Source organism: Mirounga leonina, unplaced genomic scaffold, assembly GCF_011800145.1.
Source record: "Mirounga leonina isolate KUSES-001 unplaced genomic scaffold, KU_Mleo_1.0 Mir_175, whole genome shotgun sequence".
Classification (NCBI taxonomy): Eukaryota; Metazoa; Chordata; class Mammalia; order Carnivora; family Phocidae; genus Mirounga; species Mirounga leonina.
The window spans coordinates 15836951-15854602 of NW_023270453.1; the positions used below are offsets into that span (position 1 = coordinate 15836951).

The window sequence follows — 17652 nt, forward strand, 5'->3', positions numbered from 1 at the left end:
TTTATGGGCATGTAATCCCATCATAAGTTGAGGGAGGTCTGTACTTAGCATAAACACGTTTAGGTACTTGTAAGCCCAAGGTGTCATCCACATTCAGTATTTGGTCCAGGTGGTCAGGTCCATAGGAAGACCTGCTCAAGTCTCAGGGCTGCTGTTGATTTTTATTCCTGCAAAATACTCAAGTATGTAATTCTTTTACCTTATATTCTTTAACCCAAACTTATTTTAGAGAATATGTGCACCTTTATCACAAAAACCGAGTCTTAATTCAGCTTTACTCAGTAAAATAATACCACAAAAGAGAAAATGTTATTCTTTTATTTATGTTAAATAAAAACATGAGAAAATCCTTTTTTAAAAAGGGTCAGAATATTCCTTGTCTCCAAACCATGGATGCAAAGAACTGTTGAGTGCTTTCTTCCCCCACAGGGTCATAACACACTTCCATGTGGTAATCACCTAGAGACAACATAGACGTGTGTGCTCTCCAGCTGCCACTCTGGGAAAGTCACACGCAGTACGTGGGCAAGCAAGGAACAGAACACAGGCACAGTATATTCTGGAAACACTTCCTGTGCTGGCAATGAACCTCAGTACCAAGTATTGTCACCTGGCTTTGTTTTTTTTTTTTTTTTTGTGGTCCTGCTACATTTTTAAGCCACACATACCACCACACTTCAACGGTACAATTTTTCACAATTCCAGAATTCTATCAACTGGCAGTACAGGTTAAGTAGCTTATGTGGAAACATTTATAAATTTAAAAATTACATATGAGAACTAACACTATTGCGAATTTTGCCAGTAGAAACATGACCCCCAAGGAGCCACAGTTTCCAAAATATAACTGGACACACGTTTACAATGTACCTGTGAATTCTAGAATCAACATGTCATTTCTATTTCAGAGACTATAGGTGAGTCTCTGAAAACAAGTGCTAGATCCATGGTTTTTATACCCATCTACCCCTACACCCACCACATACCCCACAGTCTAACTTCACCAAAGATGATTTATCCAAACAGTCATGGTAGGTTGGCAATTCTTCAACCTTAGCTCATGTCACAAAGAGTTTTCTATGACTGGAGTCAATAAGAACTTCTCTGTTAGAGAAAGCAAACATTTTCACCTTCGGCAGACGGCCAAGATGATGCTTTATTATAGAATTTATGAAGCTACAGTTTAGTAACTTGCAGGTTTTATTAAAATGAATCAAAAAGAAAGAAAAGCAAAGGATAACAATACAACCCCATATCCCAAAAATTTCTAGCTTTTTTAGTGCAAGAAATGCTGTATCACTGAAGCACTTGAGAATTATCATGAAATCCTAGCAAAAAATGTAATCACCTCAGAAGTGGTAATAAAAAAAGAGAAACAACCAGAGAGGCACACAGATTGGTTTTTTTTTTAAAGGATTTTTATACTATATTTAAAAAACCACAAAATAAAAAAGGGATCAATCAACATATATCTTAGAAGTCCTTCCAAGAGTCTCTGTATGCGGCAGCCACCCAGGCCGGCTGACGCCTTTTCCTTCTCTGCTCAGCCTGCAGCTCATTTAAGGATCATCGGAGATGACTCGTGCTCTAGTTCTTAAAATCAGACTTGTTCCGCCAAATCCAAGACCCTGAACTTATCCAAATTGTAGAAACATGCTTTTACCACCCGTCCACCAAAATACCTCCCATTCAGATCAACAACGGCTAAAAGACAAACAGAAAGAGTATCAGTTAATACAGGTATCCTGTAAGGCATTACAAGAATATGTTTTAATTATAAGGATCAAGATCACAAATTCCATTTTATTCTTTACATTTAGCTCTACCACTTACCTTTAATTGCTGATTCAACCCTCTCAAATTCTAAAAATATTCGTACTGCTTCATCATCAGGGGCACCAGGAATCTGGGAAAGAAACGGAAAGTGTCATATGTGAAGTTATCAACTGAGATACAGATGAGTTTGTTTTCTTCCTTAATTGATCTTTGTCAGAGTAAGTATTGCAATGATTATCATATACAGACAAGTCAAATACTAAGGAAATAAGTATGATTTGTTTGTCATCAAAATCTGTTAACGTCTGGGTTTTTTTTTTGAATGTCTGTTTATGAGAGGCACCATGTTAGGTGCAGACAACACAGAACTAACTAAGCTGGGCAGTCTTTGACCCTGAAGAAGTCCTATGGCAGCCGACACCTAAACAAATCATTATGTGGTCAACAAACAGAACATGGAATAGAAGAGCAGCAGTAGTGGGATCAGAAATTTAAGATGAAGAGATCTGTGTTCTAACTGCCTCTCACATTCACTGAAATTCCTGTTGGGCTCTTCAAGCCCTGCATAACATGGCCCCGCCCCCCCCCGCCCCCGTTGATTCCCAGCACACCCAACCATTCCACTCGGTAGCCCTCCTTAGTCTCCCAGAAGCTGTGACCCCATCAGGATACCTTTTCCTCCTATCCAAATCCTACCCATGCATTTCAAGTTCAGCCCACATCTGATATTGTTCACAAAGCTTGCTCTATTTTTTGTGATCAAATCCTTTTTTGACTCCTGTATTTATAGTGACTACTACAGAGTCTAGCAACTGCACATTCCCTATTTTTACATGTGCTTGTTTTGTTGCTTCTTCAACTTAACATATCACTGAGAGCACAGACCACGTTTCCTGTCTCCCAAATGTATGTGGGAGGCACTAAATATACACTTGCCAAATGAAAGAAACCAAAGGCATGTCCAACTAACTGAACTACTGAACATATGACAGTGAGTCTTGAATCACCAAACTAAACGTCAATCATAAAATGAAACATTTTATTCCTCCACCAAATAAAATTTGAAGTTCTTCTTGTCTTTATGTTTAAAATTGTTATAACCAAGTAAGAGAAGTGTGACTAAGTAACATCTGTCACCTTTGGTGGTAACAACACACTCAGAGCACACCTTGTCTCTACTTGCAGAAAATGTTTGGTAATCTGTCAGTTACAACTTGGGTTACAAACATCAAAAGAAAACCCTCTTACTTCAAATATCACACATTTTCCAACTTTGCCATATTTTTCACACTCTTCCTTGGTTTCTGCTTCCAAGTCTTCATCTACCTCTCCTGCACCAACCATGTTCTACGAAAAAAAATAAAGAAGTTCAAGTATAATTTACAAATATATAAACGAGATGAATAAATTTCTTTCATGATGGCAAATGTTCTCAATCCCAAACGACACAATGAAAATTTTCATCCTTATAGTACCCAAGAGTTGGTATTTCTTAACAAAATAAAAATATGTATTTATGGTTTTTAACATGTTGAATTAAAGCAAATTATGACCTCACGACACGTAATAGAGAACAGATGTACACTCTTATTCCGTTTACTCATCTAACTGAAAAATAATTTTTTGAGCTTATGTTCTACTTCAAGTGTAAGTTGAAAAAGAGTGTCCTACACGGACAGATGCCCAAGTTAAACATGGCTTACCTACTGCTCGAGGGAAAAATAAGCGTTTCAGGTGTGAATAATGAGCGTAAGTGCATGAATGCATTGATGTTGTAAAATAACAGGTGAAATCAATAAATCTTTTGAGAAACACTAAACATAAAAACACAAACACACACATACATTAAGCTTCATAGAGTGTCACAAGAGCATCTACGTAAGCACCAAAATACCTAAACTAAGCTGAACTTGTACTGATTTCAAATATTTTAAAGCAGTTACTCACTGTGGTCTTAAATATTATATTTAGCAAATAAACATTAGTGAAAAACAATCTAAAACATCAATCTTAGATGGAGTCTATCCAGAAAGATCATTTGCAAAGAAAATTATTTTCCGTTTTAACTGTTACCATTAGCAGTAGTGTTAAAAGCATGCAAAGATAGCTCAGGGAGGACTGACACGCAAAACTCAAGGTAGGACAACCCGGTTTCTTCAATTCTGCTTCTTACCCTTAGGAGGACCACTTTGGTAGGACACTTAAGTATTTCAGTTAATGGATTTGAATCTGACTTCTTGGATGCATCTGTAGCAAAACATTTAAAGGTAGGCGTGTTAGAACACTGAGTCCGAGTTACAACGACTAATTTAATTTCCAGAGTACTTCTCACTATTTATGTCCTTAGAGTCATCTATAAGCATTTATGCAAGCAGTCTCTGAGCAAAAATGTAGCCTTATCTGTGATGAAAATATCTGCCCTGCTTTGGTATAGGTTTTTACCATCATTTCTACAAGTTTTTAGCTTCTCTAATTACCTGCGATTTTTGCTTCGTTCACCTCCTCAGTTCACAGAGTTGACAGAGCACAGACCACAAACCTTACAGGTCAGAGTACTGCCACATGCAGTGTGGCCAAAGGTCACTAGCCTAACGTAATAAGCAGTGAATTAGCCAGCCACTGGCTGACTAACTTCACATACCCCCCAAATCAGGGCGACTGCTGATTTGGGGTTTTAGCCTATCAGCCTGACCAGCTGCTTCCTCAGGCTACGTATTGACAGGGCTGCCAGCAAAGTTTTCTTCTTTCTTTAGGAAAGGGAGCTAAACTAAGATATTCAAAATAAACTCAATTCTGCTTAAATGTGAAGCTATGTTTGTCTCATTCCAATATGCCCTCAGCACAGAATAATCACATGAAAATAAAACACCAAGCAGGCATCATCTATCAAACAGACTGTGAAATAACATTAGATCTCACAGAGCAATCAATCTGTAAGAAAATGAGAAATCACTCTTAAAATGAAAGGGCAGGAAAAAGAAAAAAGTAAAGAACTCTTACAGGATGGAAATACACTGACACAATCACGGACATATTATATGTGGCTCTGTCTTTCATGCTCTAAAAACCTAACTACAACTTCACCAATTTAGCAAGGTCTTTGCCTAGGAGAAACAGGCATGAAATCACTTCTCTGAGTGCTGTTTATTTTCTGCCAGTCTCTCGTCTTTTCTCCCATGAACCTTCCTATCTCTAGATCCGTTCTAAACAAATAGATGCGCCTCTGGAGTCTCTGTGTCTACAACACAGAACTGGAATGCATCATAATTCCAAGTTCTTGTTCTACTGCAAAGAGGGCCGGTCCTCTCACGCTGGACCACACCTCCCCCTGCTCCCACCCTGGAAGGTCTGCTTGTGGAGGAGACCCACCTTTCTCTGTGGCATCGCCCACAATGATCTTGCCTCCTCGCTTGCTTGTCTTCTCCACAGACAGTGCTGTGCTCAGCCCCTGCTCGTGCTTCCCCAGACCCTGGCCTTCCCGGAAGCCGTACTTCTGCATGATTTTATGTGCTACTGTGCCACTGGAAGGAAGGAAAAGAGAAGGAGCTCTTGGACTTGAAGTCCCCAGCTACAGCATAAGCCAATTTTATATCACAGCAATCGCCTTCTAAAAAGAGAAAGTGTAAATCCCACATGGGCTTCGATGTGGTCACATATAATACCAACAGGCCATTTGCTAGAAGCTGTGGGGATGTTCAGGATGAAAAAAATGGAAAAGGCTAATGCTGAAATCCTGGACATCCCAAGATTATCTTTGAGGCAAGGGAAATATCCGTTTCCTACAAAATTCTCCCAGTACCCCTGTTCGAAAACACTAGAGGTCTTGTGTGCACCGCTATACAGTTTATGACCACGGTTCATTTCTGAGTGTGCCTGTCAAACAGCAAGCATACATTTCACATTATGAAGACCACCACATTTTTCTAAATAGTACAGCAGAGTTTCCAATGACAGTCTTTATAAACGAAAACTCTTAGAGATCATCCATTTAACAGACGGGCAAATCTTCTGAGGCCCAGATTAGCTGACCAGCTTAAGGCTGACTAGGAGCAAAGCAAGACACCCAATTCAGAAATTCTTTTGTAGGTACTAAGGGTCAAGTCTAACCGGAACCTCCAACTCTTGATTCCTAGCCCATAGCTCTTTCCTTAGGACTCAGCGTTCACACTGGGCTTGGAGGTGCCTCACGGGTCTCTAAGGGGCCCCCCAGCAACCACTGCTGTTTAGGGCTTGAATCACAAAACGCTGCTTCAAGTAACAGTGCAACTACGTCATTTTCCGTATGTAATTTCCTTAAAAATTCCATTTGAACAAGTCGACCTAGAGCAGAGAGCTCTGAAGATGGCTGAGCTACGCCACCCTCTACCTTCCTGCGGTATACGGCGAACATTTAATCCCTGTTCCCAAGGGAATTCAGCAGAACAAAAAACAGCTTCATGTCTGTCCACACTCCAGCACACAGTCCAGGGCAAGAGCGGACGTGTTCTCTATCTACGCTGCTTGTGTGGTTTCTGGCACCAGAGAGGAGACTACTGTGACCGAGGAGCTGCATTTTAAATTGTATTCCTCTTCAAGTAATTTACTAGCCAGCAATTACACCACAGAAAGCCGCACAGATCAAGCAGAGGGATACCAACAAGGCCAGACACTGAATACCCTCTTGCAGGAGTGAAGCCCAGCCATGTGCCCCCAACAAGGCTTCTCAGAATCAAAGCACATGCGCACAGGGGAGGGCACAGCAGGGTCACAGGCAGAGTGTAGGCCTAGTGTAACGTCGCCTCACTGGATAGCTCCTCATAGGAGGAGACACACTGTCAACACTGTAAAACATTCTTTAAACCAAAACGCAGGCCGAATCCAGTGGGGGTCAAAAAAAAAAACCAAAAACCCACACAAATCCACAAGCCCCACCTGAAAGTCAACATTAAAACTGAATTTTATATGCTGGCAAACAAATTTCTAACTGTAGTCAGAATGACTACGTGTTTTAAAGCCAAAGTGCAGAACCATGACTTTAAAGCAAATGGCTCATTTTATCAAGAAAAAAATGTCATTCACCCTTTGGACGTAGCATATGTCAGCTCTAATTCACATGAGCTATTTTGTTTGCAAATGTTATGAAAATCAATGTAAATAATTATCAGAAACTGTTCCTACCTGTAGACTATAACGTTCAGTATCTAAATCATTCAAAACTTACATGAGAAGGCTTTTTGTTTGGTAGAAAACCTAGCAGTGTCAGGCTGGAACACCCTCCACATGACTCAAGCACTGATTCTTAAGAAGGACGCTGTGTGACTGAACACACCAAGTGTCTCCCCATAAACCCGAGAGTGCCCTCATTCCCCAACAAAAGCTACATCGACTGACAAGGCTGGCAACACTCCACACCGAGTCTCGTTCTTCTTACACTTGCTGAGATGAGAGCACTCAGAACCATTACCCCATGTTGGCAAGGAAGGAGTTGCCAGGTCCAGTCGGAGATCTGGGTCTGTCTTGTTCTTCGTATACTGGGGGAGGGATAGCAGCTTTGGAAGACTGGGAGCGAGGTCTTGAATCCTCTTCGTAAGGGAAATCTCTGGGTACTATTGGATAAAAATAAAACAGGTTTACCAAAGTACTACAAAAGAATTCTGAACTATATTTACACAGATCAGTACCTACAAGGAGTAAGAAAAAAACAAATCAATCTTACAGCCACTACATGACATTTTGAAAAATCAGAGGTAGAACGCTATTTTCCTGTTTCCTGCTTTGCTACTCCTGTTTTTATCTCCTCGAATGTCTTTTTTTTTACATCTTACTGAAATGTTATTTACCCTTTAAAGTGCTCTTAAATGACAATCTGTGTCTAAAACTTTAAACGTTCTCTATGTTCCAAGTAGGTCCAACTCTCTTTTGATGCCCACAGCACTTTGTGTACCCGTCTTAAGATTCTAATCTCACTACCTCGTTAGCCTAGCAAACAATAAAGGTCTCTGAGATTAGGGACCATGTACCAGAACAGTGAACAGGGAAGCTTTAAAAAGATCTAGATGCTTGGGCCCCACTCCCAGAGACTTCTTTCAGTTGGGGCTTATGGTTTGTCAGGTGTTTTCACATAAAAGGTATTTAACAATATCTTTTGAATTATCTTCTTTAAAAAGATAACATAAATTGGGTAACAGGTATTAAAAAGCACTAGGATGATTATATTTTCTTAGGACAGTTTAGGTGTGGTCCAACGCAGCAGATACAAAAACGATCTAGATGCTGTATCAAAGTCCAATTCCAACCCAAATATTCTAGAATAGACCACTGGGAGAATAAACAGTGGGTGAGCATGTTTTGGCAATCTAAGTAAAGATACACAACGTATGTAAGGAAATAGAAACTAATTGCAGAAAAATCTAATTAAGGAAGGCACTGCCACCTTGTGGAAGGTCATGAATTTAACAGCCTCTAAACCACAGAGTATGAAAACCGTAAACTGAGCAACATTTGTTCTAACCTAACTCCAACTATGAAATGTCAGAGAAAATAAAACAAATTACTGAAAAGAAAAGCATATCGCTATATGAAATCCAAGCCTCAGCCTGGCGTGAAAACTTCTAAAGCAGAGGAGTGAAGGGCGGTCTCCCACTTGGCCTCAGTGGGGGAGCCAGAGGCTGGGTTTTCAGGCCATGACCCTTTACATTCAGCACAGCTGGCTGATTCAAGCCAAGACTTCCCCTGCCCGGGCCCAAGATGTGGGTCAGAAGAAAAAAGGACAAGAAACAGATACGTACACTCTTTGTCTTTCTCTACAAGAGAAGTGGGTGGCGCGATGGCAGCTCCGCCCATACCTGCAAGACAGGAATGAATGCGCCATTAGCGGAGAGGACACCCGGCGCCCCGTGCTATACTGCACCCCTTCGCCCAGGGAGGGGGCAGGAAAATACCCGCTACCTCATTCCTCCTGCTAACACTTACGAATTCATCTGAGTCTAGGATTAAAAACACAGAAAATGGGCAAAACAGAGGCAGACAAAATATCTTTTTCATAGCAGGCAGCCAAGAGCCCCAGAATGCAGTTAATGAGCGAACTGCAAGGTGAAAGGACACAGCCCAGAGAGCGAGCAGTTACTTAGGAGGCAGTAACATAACTCTCCTGAGAGTCTGTTGCCTGTGAGGAGTTTTCATATGTGTTATCTCAATTCAGGTTCAATAAACCTCAGAAGGAGGTCTTACTGCCTTCCATCTTTCAGAAGAGAAGAGGATCAGAGGAGTCAACGGGCAGGGACAGGATAAAACCCAGCTGCCCACGGCACCAACGCTCGCGCCCACTATCTGCACACTCCTTTCCAGGGTGTAACCCCTGGACCTAAACGCCTATCTGGAAATGTGGGTACTTCTGGCCCCTGCGCTGTCATCATTCCTGCTCCTGTTTCCTGGGCCATGACGACACAACCAACCAAAACAGACCCCACTTGCTACCCAGCAACCCGAGGGAGAACAGCATGGAGGACATAAGGAATTTTTCATTAGACACAAACCCTAACACATGTATTACAACTTAATTGCCAATGAAACAATCAAAACAATAAAATGTAAATTTAAAAAAAACCAAACAGATTACAGACCACGTTGCACCAGCATACGTAAGGTTTCACAAAAGTGACTCCTCTAAAGCCGCTGTACGTGCATCACGATGAACACGGCCGGACTAGACAACGTACTTACGGAGAAATACGAACATGAATAAAACTTACATTTCTCCTGAAATACCTATTATCATTCCTTTTTTTTTAACCTGGTCACTAAGACCTAGATGATTATTGACTGATTCTGAAAAAAATCAGCTCTGAGTTCAGTATAAAGAATTCAGGTGATTACTGGAAATCTGCTACTAATCTGGTTAAAATATGAACATCGATCTGTTAACAGCAGCGTGCAGAATGGATATAATGCCATTGTTTTCCTAATACTAGATTGTATGGCTCTTGTTAACATTAAAAAAAAACAATGTCCTTAACATAGAAAGCACAGCTCCTTATCCAAAGGGCAGCCAATGTGTAAGCTGGAAAGGTAAGACAAATATTCAACCTATGCACTGGATTCTAAAACAAGTCAATTAACATTTGTTAAGTAGTAAGATAGATATGGGATGTTTAACATAATGCCTGACATACAGAGCACACTCAAATGTTAACTCTCCTCCCCGTTAGAAAGACAACGTAGCACCTAACAGTGCTCAGCATGTATTTTTTTTTTTTAATTGAGGTATAACTGACATATGACATATTCGTTTCAGGTGTACAACATAGTGATTTGCTATTTGTGTATATTGTGATCACCACAGTAAGTCTAGTTAACATCTATCATACACAGTTACAAACTTTTCTTATAATGAGGACTTTGAAGATCTACTCTCTTAACAACTCTGGAATACGCAATATAGTTTTATTAACTACAACTATGTTGTACGCTACAACCTCATGATTTATTTTATAACTGAAGTTTTGTACCTTTTCATCCCCTTTACCCATTTTGCCCACCTCCCACCCCCATCTCTAGCAACTGCCAATCTGTTCTCTCTGTATCTGTGAACTTGGCTTTTTGTTGTTGCCATTATTAAGCATCCTATAAATACATTTAATTCATATCTGCACTGAAAGATTAAGAATTCTAAATTATTACAGACTTGTTCCTTTCCAAATCAATTAGTATTTTAAATTTTAAATTAAACCCTAAAGCAGCTTTGGCTGTACACTGGGGAAGACCAGGCTTGCCAAACTGCTAGTCATACAACTGAGTTCATGTATGTGGAAATATACTGCACCTTTATGGTAACATGATTCTTAGGTCTCATGTTAAAGATGACGACATAGGTTTTTGGGCATATGAAGATCTTGGATAAGCTGGACCGTGGATCTGTATCTATAAAGCACTTATTCCCTCTGTGCCTCAGATTTCTCACCTTTAAAATGGGGATAATCATAGCTCCTACTCTGAGTTGTGTGATGTAAAATAGATAATCTATGAAAGTGCTTATTAGAACAGTAGCTGGTATCCAGTAGACAAACAGAAGATTTAAATTTCTCACTTAAATAAATCTCAACCTGTCAACCAAACTGGTCAACTAAGCCAAGGAAATCCCAGCAATTAATACACAATGAAGCTAATGTAAGAAGCATTCCATTCTCTCAAAAATGAACACTACTTAGCCATCTAGAGATCACAAAGAAGTCAGCTCTAACAGAAGTACAATTCTGCCTGTGAAATTTTAGAGATGAAGGGGCCTTATGAAGTACCTGGCTCAAATTCTTGTCTCCCTGCTCTCCACAGACCCTGAAAGAAACCAACGTCCCGGGAAACTAAGAGATTTCCTCAAATTCATGCATGTTAGTGGCAAACGCTGTGGAAACGAGTGCCTTGACTCTCTGGTCGGTGCTGAACAGATACGCAGCAGGCTACAGGGAAGAGGTCAATGTGATGGTCCTGTGGGTAAGGAAACTGTGGTAGTAGGTACCTAAGGTATCCCCAAGGTCTCCAAGCAACACATGTGAGAAAGTGATCGCGAAGCTCATAAGAGAATACACGTGAAAACAGGATATAGGTTAAAACTGTTACGCAAACATGGATTGCCGGGATTCCAGACAGAAAATTACCGAAATCAACGTCAACTGAACTATTTATCAAGTTGAACATGAAAAGCAAACAGGAGAATGTCACCATGTTTGAAATGTGACATTTATGTTCCACGCCTTACTTCTTTTCCGCCTCTCTCGCTCGTAATCTTCATCTTCATCAGAATCTGGATCTGGTCGCCTCGAAAACCCACTAGCTTCATGTCTGTCCTTACGCCTCCTGGAACCAAATATTCATTACAGACGAACCAATTGAGAGATATGAACCCAAGGATGTTACCTTGACTTGCTCTTGGCTAGAAAATATTCAAACCCTCTCTTTCCCACTAAACTATTAATTGGGGGGTGGAGGGTGGGAGGGGGGCACATGAGCAAATAACTGGTTTAAGACTAAAGTAGCAAAATTAAGTGAGAAAAATCCAAAAGATAAATTGAACAAATTTAACAGGCACATGAATATAAGTAGCAAGAAAAAAGTTTCCTTGATGTTTACCTTTTTCAATTTTAAAGCATATCAACATAGATAATACTTTAATAATTTTGAGTCTCTAGAATGTGCTTTCACTTCATGAAATGATTCAATAAATAATGAGAAGTTATATAATATTTTATATAACTACTGAATAATTAACATTCAGTATTTTCAAAATAAGAAATACAAATAAAACCTTTTCACCCATACCTTTAAAAAACATAAATAAGGGGTAGATGAACCATGAGAGACAATGGACTCTGAAAAACAAACTGAGGGTTCTAGAGGGGAGGGGTGTGGGAGGATGGGTTAGCCTGGTGATGGGTATTGAGGAGGGCACGTTCTGCATGGAGCACTGGGTGTTATGCACAAACAATGAATCATGGAACACTACATCTAAAACTAATGATGTAATGTATGGGGATTAACGTAACAATAAAAAAAATTTAAAAAAATATAAATAAAAGATGTATATAAGCTTTTCAAAATTCCATTTGGCTCAAAATTAGTTAAACATTGCAAGTATTTTATTTTATTTTTTAAAGTAAGCTCTACTGCCCAACATGGGGCTTGAACTCACGACCCTGAGACCAAGAGCCAGCCAGGCACCCATAACATTTTAAGTATTTTAAATAGTTACGATTCTAGAAGAATAGGAAAAAACCGATTATTCAACTTCAGATTTTTATGTTTCTTTTCTAACAATTCACCCAAAATGTAGACTTCAAGTCTTCTGCATCTAGACATGAAATCTTCTCCTAGCATTTGTTTTCATGCTGGAACATAACCATAGGCACACCTCAGAGATATTGCTGGTTTGGTGCCAGACCACCACAGTAAAGCAAATATTGCAATAAAGAGAATCAAATGGAGTTTCTGGTTTCCCAGTGCATAGAAAAGATATGTTTACACTACACTGTAGTCTATTAAGTATGTAATAATAGCACTATGCCTTAAAAAAAAACCAATGTATATACCTTAAAAATACTGCTAAAAAATTCTAACCATCCTGAGCTTTCAGCAAGTCATAATCACTGATGATAAATCACCAAAACAAATATAATAATGAAAAAGTTTGAAATACTGGGAGAATTACCAAGTAATACAGAGACATGAGGAGAGCAAATGCTGTTAGAAAAATGGCACTGAGGGACACCTGGGTGGCTCAGTCGGCAGAGCATCCAACTCTTGCTTTCAGCTCAGGTTGTGATCTCAGGGTCATGAGATGGAGCCGTGTCAGGCTACACACTCAACATGGACTCTGCTTGAGGATCCTCTCCCTCTGCCCCTCCTCCCACTTGCGCACGCACTCTCCCTCTCAAATAATCTTAAAAAAAAAAAAAGAAAAAAAGAAAAAATGGTGCTGATAGACTTGCTCCATACAGAGCTGCCATGATCTTTGTTTTTAAAGATTTATTTATTTGGGGGGAGGAGGGAAGGAGAGAAAGAGACTCTCAAGCAGACTCCGCGCTGGGCATGGACCTGAGGTAGGGCTCCATCTCAGGACCCTGAGATCATGACCTGGGCGGAAAGCAAGAGTCGGACGCTCAACCAACTGAGCCACCAGGCGCCCCACCACAAACTTTTAGTTTGTAAAAAAAATTCTGCATCTGCAAAGCACAATAAAATGAGGTATGCCTGTACAAAATCTTAAAAACAGATTGATTCCTTCTGATGACTGCTTAGATCAACCATGAAAACTAACTTCAGCCTTACAGACAGCACCAAGGTTCATTCGTTAATATCACAATGACTATTTCAAATGAAAATATCCTTGAATCCAAACAGAGCCTTACTTTTCTCTCTCTTCTATTTCTTTTTGTCTCTCCAGCTCCCGCTGTCTCTGTCGTTCCTCTCTTTGGCGCTTCACTACTTTCTCATAATCATTAGGAAACATGGGATCATATTCATCAGCTAATGGAATCAAAACTTCTCCTGCAGAAAATCCACTGGGAACAGGATCCTGAGGAAGGTAAAAATGCCAAACTATGTATCATCCTCATGTTTTAGAATTGTATTCGTAGAATTAAAGTCAAAGAATACGAGCGTTAGAAGGGGCTTTGCAGACCATCTACCTGCCTCCTTTGTTTTATAGACAAGGGAACAGAAGCCTAAGGAGAGTTAGTGACCTGACACGGCCACACACTATGTAGCTATGGAACAGCTGAGCCAAGAGTTCACCTCTCCTTCAGTATTAATTCTATAAATACCCTAGGGCATCTTCCTGGAATTCCTAAACAAGCTGCCACCACCTAAAATTTCAAGCAATAAATTTGACTATTTATAATAAACAGTGAATACTTCTGTTTTAATATGTCTCTATGAAAACTTAAAAATAAACAATCCATGAATAACAATCATTCTTGTGGTCATTTAACAGACTAATTTTGGATTCTGCTTACATGGAAACATGATATATTAAGACTTCACAATAAAGGCAGAAAGCATCCTCTCAGGCTGTTTGAAACCCTCTCGAATACACGTCCCTTTCCAGGAAGGTTGCATTTCAGGAACCGAGTCTGGCACAAGTGGTTGTAACTCCCTTCACACCATCATTAGTTCTTTTAAGGTCCACTAAGGTCAGGTTTGGATGATAACATTTTGCATTTTTCTGTACACTTAGAGACTGGGGCTACTCTTTGAGAGAAAAGAGGTAGCCTTAAAGAACTCAGAAAAACAAAAAGCAGACACAGCACAGCTAACCTGAAAATGGGGACCTAAACCTCCACACTTTGTTAGTTTTCTTAGCATAACTCCCCCTTAGTATCTACACGAATGAGATGCCTTAGCTGGTCTCCACAGTTACCCTGAGCACGCACAGGTTGGGACTAGAGTCTCGGAGGGCCCGCTCTGCACCACCTCACGAAGGACACTGTCCATACCAGCAAAGGCAGGACAGCTGTTTGTCGAATGTACTGTGTATCTGAACACAAGACTGATGTGATACAGAGAGCTTATGTTCAATGTCAATGGATCTAAATCCCACAATTCCTGCATTACACCACTCCGTCTGATGTTTTGCACTGTAAAACAAACATTTCAATGCTTCTTTAGAAAAATCAGGAAACATGATGTCCAATGAATATAAGAAATTAGAAAGCTATAATCAGCTCCCAGGCCTGAACAGTGGAAAGTTTATACAAATCTATTTAAGGAAAGGTTCCCAAAGGGTAGTTATGAATTTGTATTCATATAAAAGACTTTTTAAAAACACAAAGGCACATGAACAAGATTTCCTTTCAGTTATTATTAAGACAGGAGAGAAACTAACAATCAGCTACTCAATTTATATAATACTATCACCACAGAGTTTCTGACAGAACCAACTGTCAATATCAAGGTTAATTCTTTGTCATTTCAAAATCTGAAAGTAAACAACTTTTACTGTATAAACCCTGCTGAGTGGAACAAGGAACCATCATCTCTAAATGCTATAAAGAGTAAAGCAATCTGTTCAATTTTAAAAAATTAAAATGTTAATACCCCAATGCTGGGGAGGGTGGGTAAAACTAAAACACTTATATGTTGTGGGGATATTGTAGAGTCAAGACACAGTAACAGAAGACAGTGAACCAGTTTTTGATTAGATGTGGTCAGGGAAAATTAGGTAGATAATCTGTGGGGAAAGAATGTTAAATGATGAAGAATCCCCAGAAACATCTCCACTGGGGGATGCCTTTCCTCCTTGATATATCGACTATCAGCCTGCAGGACCAATGCCAGTTCTTCTGGCCAAGAAATCTCAGAATAAAGGCAAATGAGGAGAACAGAATCCAACCCAGAACAGTTTTGACTGAAACTAAATAAAGAAGGGAGGGGGCATGCAGTTGGGACTGTGTCTCAAATTGATTTGGGTTCTCTCTGATAGGTGGGGGGGTGGGGGGTGGGAAGATATCTTGCTAGAAACAGCAATAATAGCATATTCTATTTATTAACCTTTTGGTCATTTTTCATCAAGCAATTTGTGTGCACGGTGCTGTTTAAACTCTTGCAGTCATATTACTTGACTGCCATCTGTAGAAGAAGGAATGTTACCTGAAGAGTGGGTGTGATTTTAACCACAGTTTACACTGAATTCATTTATCCCTCATTTTGTATCGTTTGAACTATGATTCTTAGTTATCCTTGTCCAGATCCTCCTCATCCTCACTAACCCATTTACAGAGCTGATCATGTGTGTTTCTTTGTTTTTAAGATGACGTAAAATCGCTGAGGTAATAAGGGTTAGACTGGTAGAATTTAAACCTTTTCTCTATTTTCATCCACAGTAAGACAATAAGCACTAACGTTCCTTATGACAGCAGAAATTAGAAACAACCCATATAACCAGCTTTAAGTGAACTAAATAAATTACAGTACACCCATTTGAGGAAGTACAGTGAATCCATTAAAATGATCATACAGTCCTGACTTTTTAACACAGACAGTGTGTTCTCACAACACATAAAGTGAGAAGAGCAAGTTAGAGAACAGAAGATAGATAGAGGAGGCAGAGAATGGAAAGATATTCCAAAATATAAAGTTTTTAGCTTCTAGAGGGTAGGACTGAAGTCCTACTGCTTTCCTTTCTGCATCTCTCCAGTTTCTGACTTTTCTATAATGCACTATTTTATTTTCAATACTAATTTTTACAATTCAGTTGAAAAGACACTGGCTAGCCTACAATGACCCACTGAGGGGATCGTGCTCTGAGGACACATGCGTGAAACAGGAGAGCCCGTCAGGCAGGGCTGGGGCTCACCTTCAGGCCAGCTGCGACGTGCGGGGGGGTGTCCACGATCTGCCGGTCGTCTGAAGAGCCGCCTCGCTTTAGGTCGATTACTGGGGCAAGTACTGTACTCTGTTTCGTTCTCTGGCTCTAAAATCATGGACAAACAAGAGAAGGACACTGAAGCTTCAAATTAAAACTCATACTGTTTGTAACAAAGCTTTGTGGTCTCTGTGACAAACCTTTCAGATATGAGAAAAACAATCTTAAAACAACAGCCTTCTAATTATTACCATTACCATATACCAGTTTCTGTAGCCTTTTTTTTTACAACACAAATTTCCTCTATTTTTTTTAATGTTTTTATTGTTCTGTTAATCAAATTTCCTCTATTCTTATAGAAGGTTTACAGTAAGCTTGGTCTCTTTTATTTAAATTTGCATGTAAAATAGTAAACGAGAAAAGCTCTCACACTGATTTTCCCTCTGAGCATAGGAGGGCAAATCTCCAACAGCACAACACACTTGGACTAGTGGGAGCCTTTCCCCAAGGAAGAGGTATGTTTTTACATCCTGAGCGAAAGATACTTGTGGACTAGGAGTTTTTCCCTCCCAGCAGAATCTAAACTCCTACCTCTTTTACTTTGAACCCACAGAAAAACTTTAAAAAGACAACAATACTCATTCATGAACCAGCCACCACTGCTCCCACGTTACCACATTTTCTTTACCGTACACTGTATATTGCACTGAACCATCCGGAAGGAATTTGGGAGACTCATGACACTTTCCCTTAACCTCCTAAAATTACAGACATTCTCTTACATAAGCGCAGTACTATTACCACACCTAATAAAATAAAAAATCCCGTTATCATTTCCTATCCAAGTCATACTCAGATTTTCTGAACTGTCCCCTAAAATGCTTAAATAGCTCATTTATTTTGAACCAGAATCATACCAAAGTCCCACAACGCGTTTGATTGTTAAAGCTCTCATTTTAGAAGAGACTCCTTTCCCTCCTGTTGTCACCATCATCTCCAGAGCAACGTCTTTGTCTCCTTCTCCTTTTCCCGACACTTGTAAAACG

At 39.8% G+C, this 17652-nt stretch overlaps 1 protein-coding gene across 1 annotated transcript in view; it reads right to left on the bottom strand.

Annotated features, from left to right (window-relative positions):
- Positions 1–302: 302 nt before the first annotated feature.
- Positions 303–17652, bottom strand: part of RBM17 (RNA binding motif protein 17) — a 28038-nt gene continuing 10688 nt past the window's right edge. The window contains exons 3-12 of the mRNA XM_035021704.1: positions 16598–16714; positions 13653–13819; positions 11507–11604; positions 8544–8600; positions 7220–7361; positions 5146–5297; positions 3950–4023; positions 3025–3123; positions 1834–1906; positions 303–1704 (exon numbers count right to left, since the gene is read on the bottom strand). Coding sequence (XP_034877595.1) covers positions 1601–1704; positions 1834–1906; positions 3025–3123; positions 3950–4023; positions 5146–5297; positions 7220–7361; positions 8544–8600; positions 11507–11604; positions 13653–13819; positions 16598–16714 — 1083 coding nt within the window. The 3' untranslated portion in view covers positions 303–1600. The remainder of the gene's footprint in view (positions 1705–1833; positions 1907–3024; positions 3124–3949; positions 4024–5145; positions 5298–7219; positions 7362–8543; positions 8601–11506; positions 11605–13652; positions 13820–16597; positions 16715–17652) is intronic.